Genomic DNA, 22592 nt, shown 5'->3' on the forward strand with positions numbered 1-22592 from the left:
TTCATCTTTGTTTTGGTTGCATTTGCTTTTGGGTTCTTGGTCATGAAGTCTTTGCCTGAGCCATTGTCTACAAGGGTTTTTCCAGTGTTATCTTCTAGAATCTTTATGGTTTCAAGTATTAGATCTAAGTCTTTGATTCATTTTGAGTTGACTTTTGTATAAGGTGAGAGATGAGGATCTAGTTTCATTCTTCTACATGTGGCTTGCCAATTATCCTAGCACCATTTGTTGAACAGGGTGTCCTTTCCTCACTTTATGTTGTTTGCTTTGTTGAAGATCAGTTGGCTGTATTTGGCTTATTTGGGTTCTCTATTCTGTTCCATTGGTCTACATGCCTATTTTTATACCAATACCATGCTGTTTTGACGTTATGCTGAACAGAGAAAAGTTGAAAGCATTCTTCCTGAGAACTGGAGCAAGACAAGGATTTCCACTCTCACCACTTTTATTCAACATAGTACTGGAAGTCCTAGCCAGAGCAATCAGATAAGAGAAAGAAATAAAGGGCATACAAATGGGTAAAGAGAAAGTCAAACTGCCACTGTTTGCTGATGACATGAGTGTATACGTAGAAAACCTTAAAGACTCATCCAAAAAGCTCCTAGAACTGGTAAATTAATTCAGCAGAGTTTCAGGATAATTTGTGTACAAAACTTAATGTACACAAATCAGTAGCTTTCCTGTACACCAACAGTGTCCGAACTGAGAAATTAGGAACTCAACCCCTTTCACGATAGCTGGAAAAAAAAAAAAGGCTTAGGAATATACCTAATGATGTGAAAGACCTCTACAAGGAAAACCACATAACACTGCTGAAAGAAACCTTAGACTACACAAACAAATGGAAACACTTCCCATGCTCATGGATTGGTAGAATGAATATTGTGAAAATGACCATATGGCCAAAAGCAACATACAAATTCAATGCAATTCTCATCAAACTGCCATCACCATTCTTCACGGAACTAGAAAAAAGCAATCCTAAAATTCATATGGAACCAAAAAATAGTCTGCATAGCCAAAGCAAGACTAAGCAAAAAGAACAAATCTGGAGGCATCATATTACCCGACTTCAAACTATATTATAAGGCCATAGAAACATTTTTAAATGTTTCATTCATATTTAAATTATTTATAGTTTATAAATTTCCTAAAATTTTATCTGGGAGAATGTTCTGTTTAGTTCAAATTTATATATACTCTGCTGTTGTTGGGTATATATAGTCTATATATATATAGACTATCTATAAATATCAGGTCAATTTGGTTGATAGTGCTGTTCAAGTGTTTTCTCTCAAGAATTTTCTGTCTAGTTATTCATTGACTTGTTGAGAATAGGGTGTTCATTTTAACTATTCAGAAAATAAACCAATCATATCAAAGTTATTATTTCAATTGTCAGATTTGCTCATGTAGTTTAATTTTTCAAATTTAAAATACACTAACAAGTTGTCAAGAACATAAGAAATGTAGCATGGCCAACATTTAAGTTTGGAATGGAAATTTCTGGAAATAAATAGACATCAGTGTTAGATTTAGCCCTGGGGGAATCCTTGAAACCCTGATGTCCTTGAGTTGCCATTTTGATGTATGTGTAAGGTACAGGATACTGGAAATAAAGCTTAAGTCTCACCCAGAGTGACAAGTCTAATCAGAGATCAGGACATAAAAATGAGAATCCAAAGGTCTAATCCTCAGCCTATGACTGAACCATGAATAAACCTGCAGCTCAGCTTGAGCAGCCAAGAAACTTGTTTCTCTTATACAATGGAGGAAAACAATGCTTCCTAAGCATTTGTAATGTACTAATCTCCAATAGATTTGTGACCCCCCCCACTGCCTGCTGTCTGTGTGCTTAAAAACTGTTCAGTGGAGAATGTCATTTAAATGTTCTGTAGGTTAGTAGTAAAGTCAGGCAACTGACGGGATAAAAGGCAAATTTGCTCTGCAAGACTAAAACTTCAACCCAGGCACTAAAAATTTATCTCAGATAAAGTTCCAAGAAAAGAAGCAGCTCAAAATTAAAAATCATAAAACACACAAAGATCCAGGTTCAATGGGTGTGAATCAGTAGATGCAGACCACATAATTTTACTCAAAATGTGTCAGATATAGGATTATATCTGATATTATAAAATAACTGTTTGATACATTTCAAGAAATAAAAAGGTTTAAAAAGCAAGGACAAGAAACATTTTTAAAGAAAGCAAAATATACAAATGAAAAACTATGAGAAATGAAAAATATATAAAATTAATTTAATGATTGGTTAAATTGTTTATTAGACTCAGAGAAGTAATAGTTAACTGTAAAATTTGAAGAAATTGCATGGAATGTATCACATCAAGACAAGGAGAGAAAAATGTAAGTCAAATATTTAAAACAAGGCATATAGAATGAGAGGGCATCATGAATATTTAATAGAAGATCCTCATGAAAGTAATAATGGCAATATTTAACAAGATAATGTCTGACTCTTTAGAACAAAAGTCTTGCTGTCTAGTTGGTGAGGGTAAAAAACATAAAAAAAGATGTTATCAAACATTGCACGTATCAAAAAATAAAAAATATTTAGAAGTATTTTATTTAAAAATCATTAAAATTATCATTACACATATGGGAAAAATCCAAGTCATTAAAGAGAAATCAGTAGCTTTTGTTACATCAAAAAGAGGGACTTAATTAATTATCCAGGAATATGGATTTAGAAGTTAGACAAAAAGCAAAATAAATACAAAGAAAAAAGGAGAAACCCAATAACAAAATGGAAAAATAATAAAATTATATAATGCAGAAGAGATGCAAAGCTGAAGTTGGCTCACTAGAAAGAGCATAATGTAAAACCAATGGCACAATAAATGAAAAACACAGTGAGAATGTATAACTGATTCAGATTAGGAGTGAAAATACATAGGGATGTAGCAGTGATTAATAGTGATGATGACATTAAGAACGAATTTCTTTGAATAATGTTGAAACTTTGACAAAGTAAATAAATTTACAGAGAAAAATAGGTTGCTGAATACATAGATAACCAAAATATTCATATAATCATTAAAGGAATGATTTTGATCCAGTAACTAAAAATCCTTCCTCACAAAATAAATAAATATATACATAGGGCCATGGGGCTTATTATACAATTTCAAACTTCCACAACACCTTAGAGAAAAGAAATCAAAAGAAACTACAGCTGATATAAGAAGCTATCATAAATTATAAATCAAAATTAAATGATCACAGTACAAATATAGAAAAATACAGGCCAAAATTACAAGTATAAATGCAGAAAATCCCAAGTAAAGACATCAGTAAATTCCACCAAGAAATTTACTTTAAAAAGATTAAAAAGAAAATAAACTAACCCACTTAGTTTTATTCCAAGAATGCAAGAACCAGTTAATGCTAGAACTTAATATAATGAGAAAATCTTTCAATGTAATTTTTCTAAAATTGTCCTTGTCTGTTCATTGGGATTTAATTAAATTTATACATTAATATGAGGAAATTTCTGTACCTAAAATTTCAAATATTTTTATACAGAAAAAAGAATTTTTATTCATTTATTCAAATTCACTTTTGTGTTGTTTGGTAGCACGCTGTCACTTTCCCCTTTCAGACCTTACCCAGTTCATGTTAGGTTTATTAATAGATTTATGTAGTTTATTTTATGTTTTAGTTTTGCTATTGTGAGATACTCTGTTTTCAACATATTTATATATAGGCAAATATTTTTTATATTACTTTTACATGAACTATCTTATTTGTAATAATTTTCATTTCACTATTTCATGTGTTTTTCTATAAGAAAATAATAATCACTTTTGCCTTTTTCGTTCTGATATTTGTAAGTCTTATTTCATCATTTTCCTTCTAGGTGGTTTTGGAAGGCCTCGACTCTTGCAGTTCTCACTTTGAAGCAGTTACATAGAGTACTTTATAGAATGATCGGACTATGCATTGACCATACAGCATAAACAGGATTTATAGTAAAATAACTATTATCTTATGAAACATATATTTTAATCTTTTTGATGATGAATTAAGAAAGTAATATGTTTTATAGTACCTTTTATTTTAGAGGTAATAAGATTCGACCAGGCGCGGTGGCTCATGCCTGTAATCCCAGCACTTTGGGAGGCCAAGGCAGGTGGACTACCTGAGGTCGGGAGTTTGAGACCAGCCTGACCAACATGGAGAAACCCCATCTCTACTAAAACTACAAAATTGGCCAGACATGGTGGCACATGCCTGTAATCCCAGCTGCTTGGGAGGCTGAGGCAGAAGAATTGCTTGAACCTGGGAGGCAGAGGTTGCAGTGAGCCAAGATCGTGCCTTTGCACTCCAGTGTGGGCAACAAGAGCAAAACTCCATCTCAAAAAAAAAAAAAAAAAAAAAAAATTGATTCACAGATAAGGAATTTCTGACATTAAAATGATTTATATTTATGTATTATCAAATATTTCTTCCAATCAGATTTTCTTTTGTTCTTATCCTTCTATATCTAGAACACGAGGCCTGTTTGAGAGATGTTATAGAGTTACAATGGCATCTTGAAGATAAAGTTAATCAACTAGAACATTTTGCAAAACAAAAGATGGAGTTAGAAGAAGCAAATGCAAAGATTCAAGCAGACATAGACTACATGAATGAACATGGCCCTCTACTGGACTCTAAGCGGAATCAGGAACTTCAAGATCTGAAGAACCATTATAAAAAAAAAAAGGAGGTAAATGAATAAACGAATGCATGAGCATTTCATAAATTATTACTTAGTTATGCAAAAACTTTTCAACCATAAGAAATTAACACAGTTTTAAAGGTTTTTTTCTTCTTAAAATTGACCCACCCTTTATCTCTACACATTACCAACTGTAGGTATTCATTTTAACTATGTCTTCTTTTCTTACCATTATATTTAAGATTATTAAGCATGTTTAGTCAAGCTTCTAGTAAAATTTTGGTGATTTAAAATAGCCAGGTAAGGTCAGGTGTGGTGGCTCATGCTTGGAATCCCAGCACTTTGTGTGGTAAGCACTTTGGGTGCATCGCCTTGAGCCCAGGAGCTAGAGATCAGTTAGAGTAACATGGTGAAACCCCATCTCTACTGACAATACAAAAATTAGCCAGATGTGGTGGCTCATGACTGTAGTCTCCTCTACTTGGGAGGCTGAGGTGGGAGGTTTGCTTGACCCCTTGAGGTTGAAGCTGATGTGTGGGGATTGCTTGACCCCTGAAGGTTGAGGTTGCAGCGATTCATGATTGTGCTACTGCAATCCAGCCTGGATGACAGAGTGAGACCGTCTCAAAACAAAGCAAGAACTTCAGAAAAATAAAATTGTGAGTTTTTTATTTTAAGCCATAATCATACTGAGCAAAAATGCAGGTAAAATATATAATTTCATTGTTGATGAAAATATGTAAATGAAATAAAAGTATTTTAATGGTTAATTAGATATTTAACTCTCCTATTATGGAATATGAAAATAATTTATTGATAATTGTCATAAAATGAACAAATTTAAATTTGTATTATATTTATTTTTGAACATTTTAAAGTAAATGAAACAAATTGTTAAATGTCTCCTGTGTTCCCCTCAACAGTTCCATTTTCATTCCTCCTTTACCAAAGACAATCTTTGTAATGAATTTCATGTGTCTATAAGCCAAATTTGTATAATTATATATATGCATGTGTGTTGATAAATAATACATGATATTTTTAATCACACAAACAGTACCATACATTGTACAATATTCTACAACCAGTTTTTTAATCAGTTTTTTAGTTTAATCAAGCTACTGTTGATATGTGTAGATCTAGTTCATTCATTTTACTTACAATGTTCCATCAAATAGATATTTCACAATGTAATTACTTACCATTTCATCTTCTGTTGGCCATCTGAGTTGTTTCCAATATCTGGCAACAAAACTGCTTATTTGACTGTAAACAATAATCACACATGAATACCTTCCTCTGTAGCTGCATGTAAATTTTTCCTATTGGGGTTATATACCTAGTTGGGTATTTACTGGATTGTGGGTTATACACATTTACTATTTTATTAGATAACATCAAGTTATTCTTCAGAGTGCCTGTAACAATTTCTATTACTGGAGTAGTGGCAATACTGAAGTCTCATTTCTCCACTGTGGACAAGAATACAAGTACTGTCCTCCTTTTTTAGTAATAGACCCCTATACAGTTGGATGACAGTGTACAGGCTGGAAGATATTTCTCAATTTCCCTTTTCTCATTGTATTTCTAATGAGATGTAGGTAGCAGTTACTGGCTGCGATTTCCATGAAATATCTTTGAAATAGACTGCCTCACCCAGGAAGTCTATTTGGCCATTTGCCTCAGCTATCATACCTAGGTTGCTGGAAGTTTAGAAAATGCCAAATAAGCTATTTACTAAACTTCCAGTAACCTTGATATGATAGCTACAGCTCTAACTTCCATTTTACAGCATGAAGCAACCTTGGGGATGGAAGCCACAACTCAGGATGGCTGAAGAGCAAAGGGATAGTCGGATATATTTCTGTGAGAGAAAAGTAAACTGCAAGCTTGTTTAAGCAACTTATTTGGTTTATTTCTGTAACTTACAGCAAAACTCAATCCTAGTGTAACTCACAATTTAGTTAACATTTTTATTGTCATTCTTTAAAATTTTGTCTATATGTGTTTTAATTGGTATCCCTTTGTTTTACTGTGTTTTTCCCTGATAGTGAACTTGGGTACATGATAAGCAGGGCAAGTGGAGTTTTTGGGCAGTTGGAAGATCAGGCTTGTGAATGGGAAGAAAGGATTCATTCTAGCAGACCGAAAAAAAAAAAAAAAAAAAAAAAAAAAAGCAACGTTTGTGTAAAGCTTATTAGGGCTAAAATGACGGTTAATTTAATTGTCAACTTATGGGGCCATGATGCCCAGATATTTGGTCAACCATTATTCCAGATGTTTTCAATAAATGTACATTTTTTGGATGAGATTAACATTTGAATTGGTAGATTTACAGTAAAACATATTATTCTCCATATTGTGGGTGGGCCTTGTGCAATCACCTGAAGATCTTAACAGAACAAAAACTGATCTCCTCTGAGCAAGAAAGAATCCTGTAAGCACACTACTTTTGGACTGGGACAGCAACTTTCCCCTGGGTCTTTAGCCTGCCAGCCTACCCTGCAGATTTTGGACTTGTACCTCCAAAATAGTGTGAGCCTTTTCCTTAAAATCAGTCTCTCTCTCTCCCGCTTATTCCTCGCTCCTACTGGTTGTTTCTCTAGAGAAGCCTGACCATTAATGCAATGACTGCCCTTCTTTTATTTCATCATTATTGTGCTACTCCATTACATCTTAAATTCCTAGATCAGTGCTTCTGCTTACCTGCCTTTAAGTCAGCTGGTGACCTTCTAACTATTCCAGGGGTCAAAATGAGAGTTTGGACCTCTTGGCTTCTGTAGTGTGAGCCATAAACTCTGTGAAACCATCCACTATGGGTGTACAATGCAAGGGAAAGTAATTCCCCAAGAAAAAATAATTCCTCATCATGAAATTGAGATGCTATTAAGAAAGGCTATAAATGTCATGCAGCCAAAATATGAAAACTCTCTAATATAAGGTAGAAGGAAAGTGATATCTTAGTAAAAGTAAACACATTTTTCTTTGGTAAAATGAGCATAACTGACAATACTCAAAAATGAAAAGCAGAATTATGAGCACTGAGAGGCCCAAATACTTCCTCAGAGAGAAATAAAAATACATACATTGAGACTGTAAAAATTCTTGCCAACAAATTAGATAACCTAGATAAAATGGAATCAAGAAGAAATAGGAAATCTGAGCAGGTGTATAACAAGCACAGAAATTGAATAAGTAATTAACCACCTCCCCTCTCCACCAAAATAAATAAATAAATAAATAATGCCCAGGACCAAGTGGATTCACTAGTGAATTATAGCAAACACACACACACACTCTCTCTAATAATTCTCAAACTTTCAAACTCTTCCAAAAGGAAAAGAAGAGGAAGAGGAGAAAGGAACACTTCCTAACTCATCTATGTCAGCATTACCTAGTTACTAAAGCCTGATAAATATATCACAAGGGAGTAAATTATAGACCAATATACCTTATGAATATAGATGCAAAAATCCTCAACAAAATCCTAGCAACCCAAATCTAGCAGCATATTAAAAAGGTTATACATCATGACCAAATGGCATTTATCCCAGGAATACATATATAATACAATATATGAAAATAAATCAGTTTAATGTACCACATTAATAAAGACATACACACACACACGATTGTCTCAGTTGAAGAACAAACAATAGACAAAGTCCAAAATTCTTACATGATAAAAATCCTTAACAAACTAGAAAAAGAGGAAAACTTGCTCACTATGAATAAGGACATTTTTGTAAAACCCACAGGTAATACTAAACATAATGGTGAAAGACTTAAACCTTTTCCTCTAGGATCATAAATAAAAGAAGGATACCCACTTTTACTGCTTCTATTTGACATTGTACAGAAAGTTCAAGCCAGAATAGTTAGGCAAGTAAGAGAAATAAAAGGCATACACATTAGAAATTAAAAAGTCAAATTTTCTTTATTATCAGAGGACATGATCTAATATATAGAAAATCCCAAAGATTTCACAAAACAGTGTCCTAGTGCTAAAAATCACATTTAGCAAACTTGCAGAATTCAGCTCAACACATAAGGCTCAGTTGTATTTTTGTACATTAGTGGTGAACAATCCAAAAAAAATTAAGAAAACAATTCCATACACAGGTCATCAAAAATAATAAAATACTAATAATTATAAGAAGATGAAAGATTTGTGTAGAAAACTGTAATATTTTGCTGACATAAATTGAATAAGAATTGAATAAATTGAAAGACATCCTGTATGCCTGAATTGGGAGACTCAATATTGTTAAAGTGTCAGTATAACCTAAAAATATCTGTGAAGTCAATGCAATCCAGAACAAAAGTTCAATGATCTTTTGCAGACATGGAAAAGCCTACCCTAATATTTATATGGAATTGCAAGGAACTCCAGATAGCAAAAATAATCTTGTAAAGAAGACCACATTGGAGAAGTCACATTTTCCAATTTCGAAACTTACTACAAAGCTGTAGTAAGCAAAATATATTTGCCTAAGGTATAAAGAAATAGATAAATAAAGTAGAACTGAAATTTCAGAAATAAACATATGTATCTATGGCTAATTGATTTTTGACAAGGTGCAAGACCAATCATTTATTGAAAGAAAGTGTAGCCTCTTCAACAAATGATGCTGGGACATTGAATATCCAAATATATATTAAAAAGAGTAAAAGTGGACCCCTACCTCCCACCATATAAACATTAGCTCAAAATGAATCAAAGACATAAATATAAGAGTTTAAACTATAAAACTCTTAAAAGAAAACCTAGGATAGCCAGGCGCAGTGGCTCACGCCTGTAATCCCAGCACTGTGAGAGGCTGAGGCGGGCAGATGATGAGGTCAAGAGATCGAGACCATCCTGGCCAACATGGTGAAACCCCGTCTCTACTAAAAATACAAAAATTAGCTGGGCATGGTGGCAGGGGCCTGTAGTCCCAGTTACTCAGAAGGCTGAGGCAGGAGAATCGCTTGAACCTGGGAGGTGGAGGTTGCAGTGAGCTGAGATGGCGCCACTGCGCACTAGCCTGGCGACAGAGTGAGACTCTGTGTCAAACAAACAAACAAACAAACAAAAACCTAGGGATAAATCTTTATGACCTTGGATTTGGAAATGGATTCTTAGATATGGCACCGAAAGTGCAAGTAACAAAAGAAAAAAAATGGAAAAATTGGACTTAGTCAAAATTAAAAGCATTCTTGCATCAAAGGATACTATCAAGAAAGTAAAAAGACAACCTATGGAATGAAAGAAAACATTGCAAATTATATGATCTCAAACTGATGTAGTTCCCAGAGTATATAAAGAACTCTTATAATTTGACAACTGAAAGACAAACAACTAAATTTAAAATAAACAGAGAACTTACCATGAACAGACATACATATATCTGTTGTATATCTGTTCATATTAGTGAACAGATAGACATATCTTCAGAAAGACATACAAATGGGCAGCAAACTCATGAAAAGATGTATGTTCAACATCATTAGTCTTTAAAAAATGCAAATCAAAACCACAATAAGATACCAGTCATACCCATTAGGATAGGATTAAAAATAAAATGGAAAGTAACAAGGATACCCTAGAGATACTGGAACCACTGTAATTTGCTGGTGGGAATGCAAAAATAGTGTAGCTGCTATGGAAAACATTTTGGTTATTTCCAAAATAGCTAAGCACAGAATTACTATATTCTTCAGCAATTCTACTCCCAGGTATATATCTAAAAGAAACAAAAGCTGAGACTAAAGAAACAAAAGCAAAAGCAAAAACTTGTACATAAATATTCGTTAGTAACACTATTCACAGTAACCAAAAGAAACAGCCCAATGTTTATTTACTGAGATAAACAAAATGTGATATATCAATGGAACGAAATATTATTAAGCCATAAAAAGAAATGAGGTACTGATACATGCTATAACATGAATAAAACATGAAAGCATTATGCTAAGTAAAGAAGCTAGACACAAAAGGTCACATATTGCATAATTCATTTATATAAAAGATCCAATATAAGTAAATCCATAGACACAGAAAGATTAATGACTGCATAGGGCTGGGGGAAATGTAATATCAAATTTTGTTTGTCATGTTGTGTCCGTAATAACATTTTAAAACTCTTTTATTATTTTTTTGTTATGCAATCTTGACCTAGTTTTAAGGCCCTGGCTAGAGGCCTGCTGAAGTTACCTGGTTGCTTAAAAAATTCAAAACTCCTAGCCAGTGCGCTTGGGCTTTAGTAAATGCTGCTGCATTACAACATGTGAAAGGACTGATACTTTGGGCTAATTGGGTTTTCACAAAGGGAGTCTGCTATACCTCTTTAAGTGCACACCCCAATACCTGGGAGGTAGACTGGAAGCCTTGGAATGAGAGAGAAGGCTGCCTTCAAGTTAGGCCAGAGGGCTGCTAAATCCCCTTTTTCTGTAACCGAGAATGTATGCAATATAAGTTAGCAGACAAAGATGGTAACTAGAAGCCCACAACAAGAAAAAAAGAATTGAAAAAAATCCCCAAAGCAACAGGATACAGAGTGGGAAGTAAAGAGTTGCCCCTTTAGAGTAAACAACTCTGGGAATCCCTTGCCTCATAGATACCCAAAATATAAATCAAGGTCCCACATGTCTCTAGATATGCTAAGGCCATAAAACAAGGCTTGCAAGGACACTCAGCCCCTCCAGAGTTCCAGGCATGACAGAGTAGCCAAGGCACGTATTTTACTTCTTAGAGTACACAATGTGTTGTGTTGTCTTACTCAGTTTTGAGGCCGTGGCTAAACGCTGGCCCTCCCTTTCTTGAGAAGCTGATTAAACCCACATCTCCAACCCCTTCCTGGGCCCTCACATTCCACGCCACTATGTATCCATCCTATTCTCAACAGAGGCCCCAAACAAGTAGTGAAACCCACTGTACTTCAGAGTCTACTGAAATGATTAAAATTAGCCACTCCACAGAGATCTTCTGAAATTTAGCTACCTACCTCCACTGCTTGCCACCCATAAGCTGTCCCCTATAGCTCCAGCTTGCTGCTAACCTGTCCCCAGCTGAAACCCCTAACACGGCCCTACCTGGTAGCCATCTCTCCTTTGGAGCTGTAAGTAACAGAATTCTGCCTTTCATCTAGCCCAGTTTCACTGCGTTGCATCTTCCCACCAGGAGAATCTTTTAAAACAGGAAGGGGAGACTAGGGAGTAACCATTTAATGAGTTCAGGGTTTCCCTTTGGGATGATGAACATGTTCTGGAACTAGAAAAGGGTCATGTTGGTACAACATTGAATGTACCGAATGCCACTGAATTGTACACTTTAACTTGTCCCATTCTATACTATATAAGTTTTACTTCAACAAATAAACTTAAGAAAATTTAGAAAGGATAAACTTCAAAAGATGCATCGTAAGATCACCATCCCATAAAACTAAAAAGAAAATTATACTACGAAAATACCTTAACCACAAGAAAAATCTTGTATGTAGATATTATTCTAGTATCAAAGGGAAACTCAAAAATAAAATATCAAATTATTACACTTAATAATAAACCCTAAAGCTGGTGATACTGCAGTTGCATATGATCTAACCTGTAAAAGATGAATAATTCCAATATTGTTTTAAATATTTAGTCCAAAGAAGAGGAGGGAAATGTTTTAATTAAATGAGGGTGATATATTTCAATACCAAAACTTTATGGAAATTCTGCAAAAATAACATTACATATATAAGTTACCAATAAATACATATTTGAAAAATTATATAAAATATTTGCCAAAGAATTCTTCAATATAAGAAAAGTATATCACTCCAAAAAAATTTATAATAACAATGTGCCAATGGTTTAACAGCAGAAAATCTAGGTATGTAATTTATTGTATCAACATGATTAAAAAATAGAATTTTATCAAAAGATGCTTAAGATGTATTCATTATTCAAAAACTGGCAATTGTAATAAAAAATTAAAATTTAAAAAATACCTTAATTTAAATAAAGAACTATTTCACACAAGCATCCATATTAATCACTAAAATGCTAAAGCTGTAATAATAGGAACAAATCAGGTAAACCTGACATCCCTATTACAATTTAACAGCATTTTGAGGATTTTTCCTATGTAATAGGACAATAAAATGAAATAAAAGATATACATTTAAAAATTGTGAAATAAAATTATTTTAATATTATTATAATTAAAACATCAAATAGAAGACTGTTGTTTTCAAAATAAGTTTGTATCCACCAGAACTAAACCATCCAATACAACATACTTTTACTAGCATGAATAAAGTTTTTCCATACTTTCAATAAATAGTTAAAAATATAAACAGAAAACTCCTTTACTAGCAGAGTCATTAAATATTGATGACGAAATTTATAAAGATATAGACATTTAAGACTATAATTATGAAATCATATTGAAGAAAATAAAGAGACAATTAATTTAGACACATAATATATTCTAAGACGGGAAGGCTTATTATAGTAAAAATGTCAATCATTCCAAAATTGTTATAGAAACAGCCATCAAATTCTGGTAAAATTTACACAATAACCTTTTGGCCTGTCAATTTAAATAATATTATTAGAAAAAAGTAATGTAAAATGCTGGAAAGAGTTTTCAAACATGGACTTTCTTCTGTTCCACTGGTGAGAATACAAACTGTTACCCCTTATTCTGGAGAGTAATTTGGCAACCAATATTAATCAACATTCTTAAAATATTTGCTAATACCTTATGACTCAGAAAATTCTGTTTTAACAGTACGTTTGAAGAAAATATTCAAGAACATGCAGTATAACTATAGATTGTGCAATTTCCTTACATGGTTCATCATAGTACTGTTTATGTTATGTGTCCCTCATACATATGTTGTGCATGTCAAACTGTGCATAATGCTCATATAATTGACAATGAGTTAAATCATGAGTATGTGTGATATAAGGGAATACTAAGTAAAAGTAATGTGATACAGTGATATACAGAGAGAGACAGAAGGAAGAGATGAAGACACGAGCATTAGTATGATGTTTGTTAGTAAAACACGAGATTAGTATGATGTTTCTTAATCAGTAAAAAGAGTAAAAACTGAATATTTTGAAGTATTACACTAAGATATTAGGTTGGTGCATACTTTTAATGGCAAAAACCACAATTGTTTTTGCACCAACCTAAGAATAATGGTTTTTCTTAGTGGAGAGGAGTACAGGTGACTTTGTCATTGTTCATCTTTGTTTTCTGACTTTTTAAATAATAAAGTATTATTTGAGTAATAAAACTATATTTTTATGAGTGAAGACATAATGATTTCATTTTGGACATGTTAACTTGGATATTGAAATTATTTTCTTCAGTAACATTTATACATTCCCAGCGTTAATGCCTGTCAGGGCTGAAATTACACTTACCAAACAATAGGTTGAATGTGGGAGAACATGTTTCTAAAGAACTTTTAATCTAAATCAATACTACACTAAGTTAAAGTTATTATTTTTAATTAACCATTAAGTGCAAATATAAGCAAAAATGTTTTCATTTCTAGGTAATGGACCTACACAGAAAAGTTTGTGAAGAACTTGAAGAAGCTTTAGAAGCCTGTGAAAATGCCAGACTGAAGGCTCAGCAAATTAAAGAAGAGATGGATAAAGATATTCACCAGGATGAAAAAAGCATAGAGGCCTACAAGTAAGAATTTTTCACAAACACTAATTATAGCATTTAGAAATTAAATATTAAGTAAAAATGTAATATATATTTCTATACAGAAAATTTTATGAGAAAAATTAAATTTTAAATTATTCATACCTGTCTCATCACCAAGTTTATATATAAATAAAAAGATGTATATTTCATATATGTAAAATTATGTATGTATAAATCTCCAAAGTACTATATTTCTGTGTCATCTTAAAGCTCTTCATATATATTGCCAAATTGCCTGAGGACATCTTATAACAATAAATATACCTACAACGTGTGCAAAAGTAACTATTAAAAAAAATTCAGTATGGGATATGATTAAAAACAAATTAGATATCAATAAATTAATTATATACTTAGCATGTAATATTTCAACTTGAATTTATTTGATTACTAATAAAATGAAATATTTAAATATATAGATTACATATTTTTGGTATATTATTTATTGAGGGTTTTTTATTTTCTACATTTGTCCCTGATGTATTTATTTTCTGATATTCTTTCAGTTCCTTTTGTTGACTATAACTTCTTTATGATTCTGTGTGATATAGTATTTTTATTTATTCAAATTGATCAATGATTTAGTATAAAAGAATTTATAGTCACTACGGGAGTTAGAGTCATATACATATAAGCAAAATCAATACAATTTATACAAAATTCCACAACTTAGATAACATTCATTTCTTACGGTGTTTATATTTCCTCACATCCAATGTATATTTCAACATGTAATTAAATATTATCTATTTAGTTGATAAATAGATCTCTTTTATAACTAACCTGATTAGTTATATTTGATCAATTGGATATATTTTCTAATTTTTATCATGATTTCTTCTTTGACCCATGGGTTATTAAGAAATATGTATTTTAAAAATTTATATATTGAGTTCTAATTAATTTTTATTATCGCTTTCCAGTTGAATTGTATATAGTTTTTTTTTTTCCAGAGACAAATGTATATAGTTTCAAACCATGAAAATTGTTTAGTCTTAATTAAGATGGCATTTTTTGGCATGTATTCCTTGTGTCATTGAGAATAACATTCATTCTTTACTTGTTGAGTGTACTATTGTTACTCTTCCATTAGATCAAGTTTACTAAGCATGGAGGTTAATCTTTATACCACAACATTGACATTATCCAGGTGTTCATTCAAAATTCAGAAAATTAGACTCAACACCGACTTATTAAATGAGAATCTACACTTTTAAAAGACTCCAAGGTGATGTTTGAGAAGCATTGCTCCGTTTATTAATTTTTTTTTTAACTTTTTCTGTCAAGTATTGAGGAGCGTCTATAATTGCTCACTTGTGTACATAATTATTTTTATCAGTTTTTGCTTCCTATATTTTGAGTCTATATTCTCAGGTGCATGCAAATTTGAAGTTGTTATATCCTCCTGGGATACAAATTAACCTCTTTTATCATTATGAATTGACCTTCTTTGACTCTTGGAATATTTTTGCTTAAACTCAATCAAGGCATTAATACAGTTGTACTAGCTTTCTTTTGATTAATATTTTCAATTAATCTCAATACTTTGAAGTTTTTATATTTTATATGTATCTGTTATAAACACCATGTAGACACATTTTTTTCAGTTTGAAGATATTTTCAAGGGTGGACCATTAAGTGCATTCATGAATCACTAATATATTTGGATATAAACCACCACATAACTTACTCTATTTGCCACATTTGTTGTATTTTTTTCTTTTTTATTGCCTTTTTTCATGTTGATTATTATTTTATTATTTCTTGAATTTGAGTATTACAATTTTATTTCTATTCTTTTAGTAGGAAATCCTATTAATTGCCACAGGAAAACTTAATGTTGTCAGACTCTAAAAAACAACTGATACTGTTATCCTGCTGGACAATAAAAGGAACTAAGAAAAATTTTACTCTAGTTATTACATTTCTTCTGAATTAAATATTTGTTACTGTTGCTGAGTATTTCATTGTATAACAGATAAGTACATTATTATTGTTTTAAGTAGTCAAGGTTATTTTTAAAATTTACCCACAAAATAACTATTTGTATTTTTTCTTCATGAATGTTAGACTTTTCATCTAAGAGTACTTTCTGGCTGAAATAGATCCTTTAGCATAACCTTTAGCAAAGTTTTCCTGATGATAAACTTTCAGAATTTTTGTTTGAAAGACATTTTCTTTTTTCATAGAATTGTTGATTCTTAGTTGACCTTCATATATTAGTTATAACATTTCATAATCTATTAATTTTCATTTTTGCCATTAAGAAGGAAGCTGACCATTTGACTTTCAGTTTTATGCATCTAATCTATATATTTTTTCCTTTGGCTGTTTTGCCTGTTTTTAAGAACATCTTTTTGTTATGAATTTTAATTAATTTTATTTTTCAAGATATTCTAGGTGTTAATTTTTATTTATTCCATTGGGATTTGTTAGTCTTTTTGTTTCTATGTATTGGATTTTTCATTAATCCTGAGCATTCTGAGTCACAAATTTTTCAAACATTTCCTTGGTCCCATTTTCTGTGTCTTCTTGTGCTCAAATTAAACATACATTAGATTTTCTTATTGGGTACTCCATGCTTCTTAATCATTTTCTCACATTTTCTGTTTTCAAGCCTTCTGAAGAATTTCTTCTGGCTTATTGTCTATTTAAATCATTTCCTTTTGTCCTGAATTTAATGTGAAGATCATATGACTGCACCTTGGAGACCACCAACTATGAGAAATGCAATTGACCAAAGGATTCTGTTGTTAGCAGCATCTGACATGGCTTCCAATGATTTCAGCTTCTCCTCCCTGATATTCATGTTACTGACAAAGCCACTCTCCCAGAAGATGGGATCTTTCTTTGTTTGGAGTCACGGTACCAATACCCAAAACCAAAAGTCAGCATTAAGCAGTGCAGACCATGGAACTGAGAAGTAGTAACATGACTCACAACTCAACTTCTCCACTAATGAAGGGTGAGGGGATTAAAATATAGGATTTATTTAATGAGGAGGTTGGACATTAAAAGCAAGGGGAGGGAATATTCATGTCTTTTCCAGAAATAGGTAGTCAACTTCCCGGAACCAGAGTGCTGCTTCATTTTTGTCCTCCTATGCCTTCTTCCAGTTGTGTCATGGGGATTGGCAATGGTCATTTAGCATGGAAATGAGATTATAATGAGGCCTGAGGTCCTTTTGAAGTCCTTTGGTTGGCTATCTTGGTTTAAACCTGTCTCAGCTGGTCTGGTTACAAAGGGAACTGTTTTTTATCACAGGTGTTCTGTTTCTTAAGCAGAGTTAAGGCAGGGTAGAAATTCAGCTATGTCATGTAGGCATTACACTAGATAACAAGTTCCCCCTTTTCTGTATATTCACTCCTCATTCTTGAAGGGTGCTGAGGGGTGAAAGTCTGTCTTCTACAACTTCCTCAATCTGAAGTTGGATGTTAATATTGTTACAGGAAAGGGGTCCCAATCCAGACCCCAAGAGAGGGTTCTTGGATCTTGTGCAAGAAAGAATTCAGGGTAAGTCCACAGTGTAAAGCAAAAGTAAGTTTATTAAGAGAGGTAAAGTGGTGAAAGGACAGATACTCCATAGACAGAGTAGGACGTTTCTGAAAGTAAGAGGAGGAATGTGTCCACTCTAAGTACAATGCTTGTGTATATGGGGAGATGTGCTCTGCTACAAGGGTTTGTGATAAAGGATTAATTTTCTTAATTACTATATTTTGCAAGAATCGGTATTATTATCTTTAAGACAAAATTAGGAATGCCTTTGTTTGCCAGATATTGGGAGATCTGGACACTCCCAAATCTGGGTCTGTGTAGTAAACATTATTAGTTTGTTCCCTTACCATAAACATCTAGAGGCTAGGAATGCCTAAATTTCTGAGAATGCAGCCTATCAAGGCCCAGCCTCATTTTCCTAGCCCTCAGTCAAAATGGAGTCACTCTGGTTCGAACACCTTTGACAATATGGGGCCTGTTAGAGGAGTGAATTTTTTCCCTAGCTAGTCTTAGATAGGTCTGGTTATCTCCTGGGTATAAGCCTACCTTTTTATATCACTGTATGGCCTTGATTTGCTTATACATAAAAGAGACCAGACAGTTTAAGAGAAAGAGCCTGAAGATCAAGATAAGTAGGATGGTAGCTAAAGGGCCCAGTTAGGGTAAAAATCAGGTGAAATCAGGGCTGGCCTGTTTTATCATTTTCATATTCCTTGAGGGTCTGTGCCCTTTTGGTTAAATTGGTGCAACCACTTGGCCTGGTTGTAGATGATTTTAATGTCTTTTTGTTGTTGTTGTTAATCTTGAATTACTTACCCAAGCACAACAGAAAGAGCTGGTGACCACACGTGCCTCACCTTTTTTTTTGCCAAGAGGTAATCAGAAGTCAGACGATTATCAAGCACAGTGTTGGCTAGTGAGTCTAGGGAGACTTTGAGGAGGGTAAGGGCATCACTAGTCTTACACGCTAGAATTTCTATACCTGTTGTGAGGTTGCAGAGGGTAAACTCATGGTAGGCTATCAGGAGAACCTGCTCCCGATGTTTAACATGGGTTCTTTTCTATTTCCTAAGTGTCTCGGCTGGGTTGAGAAATAAAGGGAAAGAGCAGAAGGGAGAGAAATTTAAAGTTGGGTGTCCGGGGGAGACATCACATGTCGGCAGGATCCGTGATGTTCCCCGAGCCGTAAAACCAGTAAGTTTTTATTAGCAATTTTCAAAAGGGGAGGGAGTGCACAAATAGGGTGTGGGTCACAGAGATCACATACTTTACAAGGTAATAAAATATCACAAAGCAAATGGAGGCAGGGCGAGATCACAGGACCACAGGATGAGGGGAAATTAAAACTGCTAATGAAGTTTCAGGCAAGGATTGTCATTGATAACATCTTATCAGGAAACAGGGTTTGAGAACAGACAACCTGTCTGACCACAATTTATTAGGTAGGAATTTTCATCCACCTAATAAGCCTGGGAGTGCTACAGGAGACAGGGGCTTATTTCATCCCTTCAGCTTCGACCATAAAAGACAGCACACCTTAAAAGGGGCCGTCTATAAGCCTACCTTCAGGGCACATTCTCTTTCTCAGGGATGTTCCTTGCCGAGAAAAAGAATTCAGTGATATGTCTCCTATTTGCTTTTGAAAGAGGAGAAATATAGCTCTGTTCCGTCCGGCTCACCAGCAGCCAGTTCAAAGTTACCTCTCTTGTTCCCTGAACATCGCTGTTATCCTGTTCTTTTTTTTAAGATGCCCAGATTTCATATTGTTCAAACACACATGCTCTACAAACAATTTGAGCAGTTGACACAATCATCACAGGGTCCTGAGGTGACATTCATCCTCCTCAGCTTACAAAGAAGATGATGGGATTAAGAGATTAAAGACAGGCATAGGAAATCCCAAGGATATTCATTGGGGAAGTGATAAGTGTCCATGAAATCTTCACAATTTATGTTCAGAGATTACAGTAAAGACAGGCATAAGAAAATATAAAAGTATTAATTTTGGGAACTAATAAATGTCCATGAAACCTTCACAATTTATGTTCTTTTGCCATGGCTTCAGCTGGTCCCTCTGTTCAGGGTCCCTGACTTCCCGCAACTGTAGGCAAACCTTTCCTAGGGGCTATGAGACCACCTGCTATCCCAGTACCAGCCAGAATAAGCCTAATTGCCTTTTATTCCTTAGGTGAGATGGGGACAGGAAACCATTAAACATTTTGGCTTCTCTGGGGATTTGATGCCCTAGGTCTCATTCTCCAGGGTGTCATGTATTTTAAGTTTTCCTGTCAATCCTTTTGAGCAGGAATCTTAGATCTGAGAGCGATTTAGCTTGGTTAGTGGGAATTTTTTCCTTAGGTTCTGAGGCTGCTTTTACTCAGGTGTGGTGAACCTAAGGCATCACTCCTGGTAACATTAAGGCAGAGTTATTTATGAGCATTACCAGATATGGGCTCGTATATTTAGGTTGTAAATGATCTTGTGGTCTCCCCCATCTGCAGGTTTTTAGGTAAGCCCAGTATCCAGTTGAAAGGGATGGTGGGTCAGATCCGACAGTGAAGGTAATTTTCAATTTCTATAGGCCTGAAGGGCTTTTACTACTTTTTAAAATTTAGGTGGCATATCTTATTTTTTTCCATATTTTTGAAGACCTCCTGGTTATCTGACCTGACTTGGACCAGTCTTAGCTCACAAGGCCTCAGTTTTATTTTTCTTTGTGGAGCTGTTCTCATTTTTAACAAGGACATGGGATGATACAAAATCCATGAGAGATGAGTTTTCTGGCATAATTTGGCTAAAGTCCTTTTGAGGGTCTTTCTGGTTGGTATGTTTTACTTTACCTGAAGATTGTGGGCTCCAGGCGGCATGTAGGCACCATTTAATTTTTAGACCCTGAGAAGTAGCCTTAGTAATGAAAGATATGAATGCTAGTCTGTTACTACTTTGGATTGACCATGGCAGCCTGAATCTAGGCACAGTTTCTTTTAATAGCACCTTTGCCACTTCATGTGTAATTTCAGTTTTGGTGGCAAAGGCTTTTTTTTTTTTAATCCAGTGAGGACTAGGACGCATTAATAGTGTCTTGAGGCTCTGAGCTTAACTCTGAAATCAGTTGGGCAATCTTCTTCCCCTGGGCATCTGCCTTGGTATTGGACCAGCTGAGTGGCCCATTTTTGGCCCCCCATGTGGGGTGGGTATTAAGGTTATTAACATAGCAAGTGGAGCAAGTCTCAACCACCTCTTTGATTAGCTCCCTGAGAACTCCCTGAAGTTGTAGCTCCGTGAAGCTCCCAGTCATACTTTTGCAAAGCCAGTTATAAAGGGCTTCCTGACCAGAGTGTTAGAATGGGCTTTTTAAAAAATGGCCTGCAATGTAACTGCTTTTGGGAAAAGAAGTTGCTTATGAGGGTTTCTTAGCCATCCTGGATGGTCAGGACTTTTGATATAACTACATTTGGAGGCTTTTATTCCATGTTTTGAGATAAAACTGGGATAAAAGGAGTAGGACCCTGGAAGGAAGGCAAACGTGGCATTTGGAAATGACCCTTTGTCTGTTTTTTCGCAAGGTCAGCTTTATTATTTCTTTTAATTATCTCAGCCCCTCCCTTTTGGTGGCCATGGCAGTGAACTGCTGCTACCTAGGCTGGTTTTCTTACAGCCTCTAATAACCTTAAAATAACACCACCATTTTTTACCTGTTTATTAACAAAGGTTAACATGCCCCTTTCTTCCAAATAGCCCTATGGGCATGTAAGATGGAATAGGTGTACCTGGAACTATTGTATTCATTGTATTCACCTTCTTGTATTCCCCTTCCCTTTCTCCAACTCTAAGGCATGGGCTAGAGCAACAAGCTCTGCCTTTGGTGAAGAGCCTCCCAGTGGAAGAGCACTAGCTTTTACACCTGTGAGACAGACTATAGGATAACCCACCCTCCTCTGTTCCTCTTGCGTATAGCTACTCCCATTGGTGAACCATTAGGCTTCTGCATTTTTAATAGGTTTACTTTTAAGGTCTGGTCCACTGGAGTACACTTCCTTTGTCACCCCTAAGTGGTTGTGAGATAAGTGGCCATCTTCAGATGGAAGGAGGGTGGCCGGATTCAAGCTGTTAAACATCTTCAACATTATATGGGAATTATCAATAAGCATTATCTGTAACTGGAGAGCCCTGTGTAGTGGCAGCCATTCCACCCAGCTTTCTTTTATGACAGTCTGGGTAGGATGGGAAGCCCAAATGGTTAGTGGGTGCACAAAGGTTAACTTTCTGTTTCTTTTAAAAGGAGTTTCATAGCTGCAACAGATCAAAGGCAAGGTGGCCAGCCTTTAGCAACTGAGTCCAGCTGCTTGGAAAAATAGACCATTACCTGGCTCAGTGAGCCCAACCTTTGAGTTAGTACTCCTAGGGCAATTGCTCCTCTCTCATGAACATAAAGATAGAAAAGTTTGCTTGTTGGGTAGGGATACTGCTGTGGCCTCATGAGCTGTGTTTTAGGGTTTTGGAATGCTTGGTCACATGCTGCCACATATTCAAAAGTGTCAGATACCCCAGGTCTCTTGTTAAGGTCTCTGCAAATATTGTGCAGGAGGTTTTTTAACCCCTGAGTTAACACAGTTCATGTTAACTCCTGTTTTCTGCCTGTCTGGGGATCCTGATATTTGAAAGCAAAGAGGGACTGAGAGTCTGTACCCAGTGGAAGGCAGAAAAAGGCATCTT

At 34.5% G+C, this 22592-nt stretch overlaps 1 protein-coding gene across 7 annotated transcripts in view; it reads left to right on the forward strand.

Annotated features, from left to right (window-relative positions):
* The window catches only part of CCDC178 (coiled-coil domain containing 178), a 515084-nt gene that overhangs the window by 98710 nt on the left and 393782 nt on the right, over window positions 1-22592 (forward strand). For all 7 annotated transcript variants that reach the window (XM_050768096.1, XM_050768095.1, XM_050768092.1 and 4 more), the window contains 2 exons: window positions 4509-4729; window positions 14221-14363. In XM_050768096.1, coding sequence (XP_050624053.1) covers window positions 4509-4729; window positions 14221-14363 — 364 coding nt within the window. The remainder of the gene's footprint in view (window positions 1-4508; window positions 4730-14220; window positions 14364-22592) is intronic.

Source organism: Macaca thibetana, chromosome 18, assembly GCF_024542745.1.
Source record: "Macaca thibetana thibetana isolate TM-01 chromosome 18, ASM2454274v1, whole genome shotgun sequence".
In the NCBI taxonomy this organism is placed as follows: domain Eukaryota; kingdom Metazoa; phylum Chordata; class Mammalia; order Primates; family Cercopithecidae; genus Macaca; species Macaca thibetana.